A 5699-nucleotide genomic window follows, 5' to 3' on the forward strand; every position below is an offset into this window, starting at 1 on the left:
TACTCTTAGGCTCAAACCCTTGATATCATTGTAGCCTCCAGGCCTCTCCTTCCTGCCTAAGCTAATGGGATATTTTTCTTTTCTTCTAAGTTTCAAAATGTGTTCCTCTTTTGGACCCCATGAAGGACTTGTTTTTATTTAAAAAACACTCATAGCACTTACAATTATTTTTTATTTTTTATTTTTATAAACATATAATATATTTTTATCCCCTGGGGTACAAATTTTTAAGTTTTTATCTAAATTCCAGATAGTTAATATTTAGTGTTATGTCAATTTCAAGAGTACAATACAGTGATTCAAGAATTCTGTACATTACCCAGTATTCATTGCAACAAGTATACTCCTTAATTCCCATCACCTATTTAAACCAGCACTTAAAATTTTTTATACTCTCCTAGTGTACCCCTCAGTACTAACTGTCTCTGTCACCAGAATATAAAATGCAGTCTCATTTAAATTGTCCAAACCAAATAAAACACTCTTGAAAGAAAAGAAAGTAATTTGAAACTTGAAAAGAGAAACTTGAAACTTCCAAAGAGAAACAACAGCAAATAATCCAGTAAAAAAGTGATAAACACTATGTCCAAAGTGAAATCCCCTCTGGGGCTGGAAGAAATAAATGCTGTTGGGTGCAGTCAAGGATGTTCTACCTCTAATTCAATTGTTTCCTGAATAACAGCAAGGAGCTCCAAAGTCAGACCCTGTCCATATCTATGGAGTAGGGGAGTAGACTTTTCTAGGACTTCCACACAGCCAGCTAAAATAGTAACCTGAGCCCTTCTAAACTAGGGCTTAGTTAATTAATTGTGCTTGGTGAGACTAAATAATGTGTAGGGGCTGAAAACAGAGACTCTAGAGTCAGACTCTTGTCACAGTCCTTGTCTCGCTCTTTAATTTTGAATAAACTGTTTTATCCCCTTTTGCCTATACCCTTTCATTAACTGTGAAATTAAAATACCATTATTAAATATTCTTAAGCTTTTATTAAGGATGAAATAAGATAATAATTTAAAGCATTCAGCTTAGAGCTGGAGTGTTCAGCTAAGTGTCAGCAATGATTGGAAAGTGATGATGAAGCTGGCAATAATAATGATGATTTGAGAACTTCACTGAGGCAGGTTAAGTGCCTCAATGGAAACCCAAGTTTTACTACTCTAGAACATGTAGTTTTTAAAATATATTTTGTCCTACATTTTTAGGAACTCTGAATTTCCAGCGTGATCAGGATACTTTATATGGCTTCACCCAGCAACTACTCCACTGCTCCTGTTTCTGAATTTCTCCTCATCTGCTTCCCTAACTACCAGAGTTGGCAGCACTGGCTGTCCCTGCCCCTCAGTCTAATCTTCCTCCTGGCCATGGGGGCCAATGCCACCCTCCTGATCACCATTTGGCTGGAGGTCTCTCTGCATGAGCCCATGTACTACCTCCTTAGCCTCCTTTCCCTGCTGGACATTGTACTCTGCCTGACAGTCATCCCCAAGGTCCTGGCCATCTTCTGGTTTGATCTCAAGTCCATCAGCTTTTCAGCCTGCTTCCTCCAGATGTTCATCATGAATAGTTTTCTGACCATGGAGTCCTGCACATTCATGGTCATGGCCTATGACCGCTATGTGGCCATTTGCCACCCACTGAGATACCCATCCATAATCACTGACCAATTTGTGGTTAAAGCTACCATATTTGTTGTGGCCCGGAATGGCTTCTTTTCTCTTCCTGTTCCAGCTCTTTCTTCTCAACTCAGATACTGTGCAGAGAACATCATCAAGAACTGTATCTGCACTAACCTGTCTGTGTCCAAACTCTCCTGTGATGACATCACCTTCAACCGGCTCTACCAGTTTGTGGCAGGCTGGACCCTACTGGGCTCTGACCTTATTCTTATTGTTCTGTCCTACTCCTTCATCCTGAAAGCTGTGCTAAGGATCAAGGCTGAGGGTGCTGCAGCCAAGGCCCTGAGCACATGTGGTTCCCACTTCATCCTCATCCTCTTTTTCAGCACAGTCTTGCTGGTTCTGGTCATAACTAACATGGCCAGGAAGAAGATTCCCCCAGATGTCCCCATCCTGCTCAACATCCTGCACCACCTCATCCCCCCAGCTCTGAACCCCATTGTTTATGGTGTGAGAACCAAGGAGATCAAGCAGGGATTCAAGAAGCTGCTGAGAAGAGTGTAAGAGGTAAAATGGATCAGATTCACCTTTGGAATTATTAGTGGAAGTCAGGAATTATTTTTATGTTGGAAAGGAAAGTTTACTTTTTAATCCCAGTATGGGTTCTGATTCTTTTTTCCTCAGACAACAATGAAAATATTGTTGAATCCTTGTTTCCTCCTGCTTCAAAGGAAGCCATCTTTCCTGGATTCTGTGGTCACTTGCGAATTTGCCCTGACTGACTCCTTATCTGAGGGTCTTGCCAAGCCTTAGCCAAGTGGAGCCGGATTGGAGTGGGAGTGTTTGGCCCTAAAGAAACAAACTTTGTACTTAAGGAAACCTGCCTGTCCCCTGATTTGCAAGGAACATAGACAATTCTCCTACTTCCTGTTTCAGAGATAGCTTTTGCGTTGTGAGGGGTTGATTGGGTGGAAGTATATATGTTACTCCAGAACTATGGCTTTTGGGGTGAAGTCCTTTACTCTGAACATTCCTGACTCTTTTTTTTGGCACCTGTGGCCATCGTTTTGCTCCTCAGATCTTTCCAGAACCTATTAAGATTTTCCATCTGTGAAACCTCTCTGGGTAGCTTTTCTTTCTTGCTCTTCTTTCTTTCTTTCTTTCTTTCTTTCTTTCTTTCCTTCCTTCCTTCCTACTAAGATTCTTTTTTCAATTTTGTTTTTGTTATTGTTCCTATTGTTTATAAAGAAGATTGGCACTTTTTTAGGGCATTCTTGGGGAGGGGAGGAGTTGCACTATTTGCTGTGGTATGTGTCCTTTTCTTCATTATCTTCATTTTCGTGACTCTATAATCCTCACTTTATCCCATATACCTCCTACAAGGAACTTTCCATTAGATCTCAGATGACATCCCTCCACAACTCTAATATGCCCTCTAAGCCTCCTTTCTGAGCTGTGGCTGGTATGGCTTTCAACAGTTTTCCAGACATAGAAACCTTAGGGTTTGATTTTTCACAGATAAATGCATTGAACTATTTTGCAATCCCCATGCATTTGTTCAGTGTTTCCAAGGAATATTTTTGTAGAAACAACCTGAGACTTCGAAGTCCATAATTTTTCCAAATATCATTTGAATAACATTCCCAGCTGGATTATCCTACTTTCTTTTGTATTGAAATTTGTCCTTGATGAATGACTGGTATTGAAATTTAATGTTTCTACAGTATTTTTCCTTATGTATCATTTTATCTTTTATTTTTCCAGTTTTGTTTAGATATAATTGGCACATAACACTGTGTTATTTTCAGCTATACAACATGATGATTTGATATTTGTGTATTTCAAAATGATTACCATAATGTGTTTAGTTAATATCCATCAAGTCAGTTATGACAACTTTTTTCTTGTGATGAGAACTTTTTTTTTTTTTTTTTTGAGGGTGGCTGCCTCTTTGGCACTAGGCAACTGGTACTTGTCTGTTTTTGGAAGGTGCTGCATTTCTGCATGCATTTTTGAATTGCTGGGTTTTGAAAGACTCTTCTTTAGGGTTTATTATATCACATTTCACAACACTGATTTCATCAAAATATCAAGGGATCAAGTTGGCTGATCTCTCTTTTTCTTTCATCCCTTCTAATTTCTCCTTTCCACAGAGGTATTTTAATCGAATATCTACTGTGTACCAGACACTTTTTATATGTTCTTATTTTACATACACATTTGCCCTGTGAAGTTTTTCTATTGGCCCTAGATGAAAAAACTAAAGCTCACAGAAGTCTAATGATGCCTAAGATTACAGCAATTGAGCCAAGATAAATTCATGCTACTTGGGTTTTTGAAGCCTAGGCTCTTTCCATACTACTGGTCCCAACCTTGGCTATGCAAAGGCATAACCTATGAGTTATAAAAAACTCTTGAGTTACATCCTATGTTTCTCATATCCCCAGTCCAAGCTTAGTGTCTGGTACTTAGTAGGCACACTATAAATATTAACTTGATTCCCAGAAGTTTATGGCAGAAGTTAATCCTCAATATGGTTGCTGAGAAGAGACATATCCTTGTTTCATGTATTACCACATTACAAAAAAATGACTTTGTTAATTGTATGTATTTGTTTCATTTAAAAATTTTTAACTTAAAATTTGACCACTTTTACCCATCTCCATGAAGCCTTCACCTTCCATCTCTGGCAACAATCACTCTGTTTTCTGTGCTTATGAGTTCTTTTATTCTCTATTCTGAATATAAGTGAGATCATACAGTACATGGCTTTCTCTGACCTAATATACAGACAGATGATACAGTCTTAGATAGGACTAGAGTCCTGGCCAACAATTTGCAACCTGGGGAGACCCTAAAGAAGAAAACCAAACTAAGCCATGCCTGGACTTCTGACCTACAGAGCTAAGCTTCCAATTAAAAAAAAAAAAAAACGAAAACAAAACAAAAAACTTAAAAAGAATCAGAAAAATTAAACCCCAAAAAGTAGAAGACAAGAAATAATACAAATATAAACAACAACAACAAAAAAAACAAAACAAAGGATATACATAATAGAAAATATCAAGAAAACCAGAAGTTATGTTCTGCAAAATGATAATAAAAGAGATAAACTTTTAGAAAAATAAAACACAAATTTAAATTATCTAGAATTTTTAATATACATATTTAAATTTGAGATTTTTTAAAGGTACTAGGACTATCTTATGAACTGCTATGATAATTAATTTGACAATGACATAATATGCAAGTCCCTTGATAAATACAACTTTCCAAAGATGGCAAAGGACAAGTAGTAAAAAACAAACAAACAAACAAACAAACAAAACAAAACAGAACAAAGAGGCAACCCACTGAATGAGAGAAGATATTTGCAAATAACTGTACAAACAAAAGGTTGATATCCAGGATCTATAAAGAACTCCTCAAACTCAACACACACAAAACAGACAATCATACTAAAAAATCGGCAGAAGATATGAACAGACACTTCTCCAATGAAGACATACAAATGGCTATCAGACACATGAAAAAATGCTCATCATCACTAGCCCTCAGGGAGATTCAAATTACAACCACATTGAGAGACCACCTTACACCAGTTAGAATGGCCATAATTAATAAGACAGGAAACAACATGTGTTGGAGAAGATGTGGAGAAAGGGGAACCCTCTTACACTGTTGGTGAGAATGCAAGTTGGTGCAGCCACTTTGGAGAACAGTGTGGAGATTCCTCAAGAAATTAAAAATAGAACTTCCCTATGACCCGGCCATTGCACCCCTGGGTATTTACCTCAAAGATACAGATGGAGTGAAAAGAAGGGCCATCTGTACCCCAATGTTTATAGCAGCAAAGGCCACGGTGGCCAAACTGTGGAAAGAACCAAGATGCCCTTCAAGGGACGAATGGATAAGGAAGATGTGGTCCATATACACTATGGAGTATTATGCCTCCATCAGAAAGGATGAATACCCAACTTTTGTAGCAACATGGACGGGACTGGAAGAGATTATGCTGAGTGAAATAAGTCAAGCAGAGAGAGTCAATTATCATATGGTTTCACTTATTTGTGGAGCATAACA

The 5699-nt window shown here is 37.9% G+C and overlaps 1 protein-coding gene across 1 annotated transcript; it reads left to right on the forward strand.

The window, feature by feature from the left end:
• Positions 1 to 1217: 1217 nt before the first annotated feature.
• Positions 1218 to 2180, forward strand: LOC101671233 (olfactory receptor 56A4). The gene has a single exon (XM_004778984.1). The coding sequence runs from the start codon at positions 1239 to 1241 to the stop codon at positions 2178 to 2180; it is 942 nt and encodes a 313-aa protein (XP_004779041.1). The 5' UTR covers positions 1218 to 1238.
• The last annotated feature ends 3519 nt before the right edge of the window (positions 2181 to 5699 follow it).

The sequence above is a fragment of the Mustela putorius genome, unplaced genomic scaffold (assembly GCF_011764305.1).
Source record: "Mustela putorius furo isolate JIRA1106 unplaced genomic scaffold, ASM1176430v1.1 tig00000238_pilon_pilon_pilon, whole genome shotgun sequence".
Taxonomy (NCBI): Eukaryota; Metazoa; Chordata; class Mammalia; order Carnivora; family Mustelidae; genus Mustela; species Mustela putorius.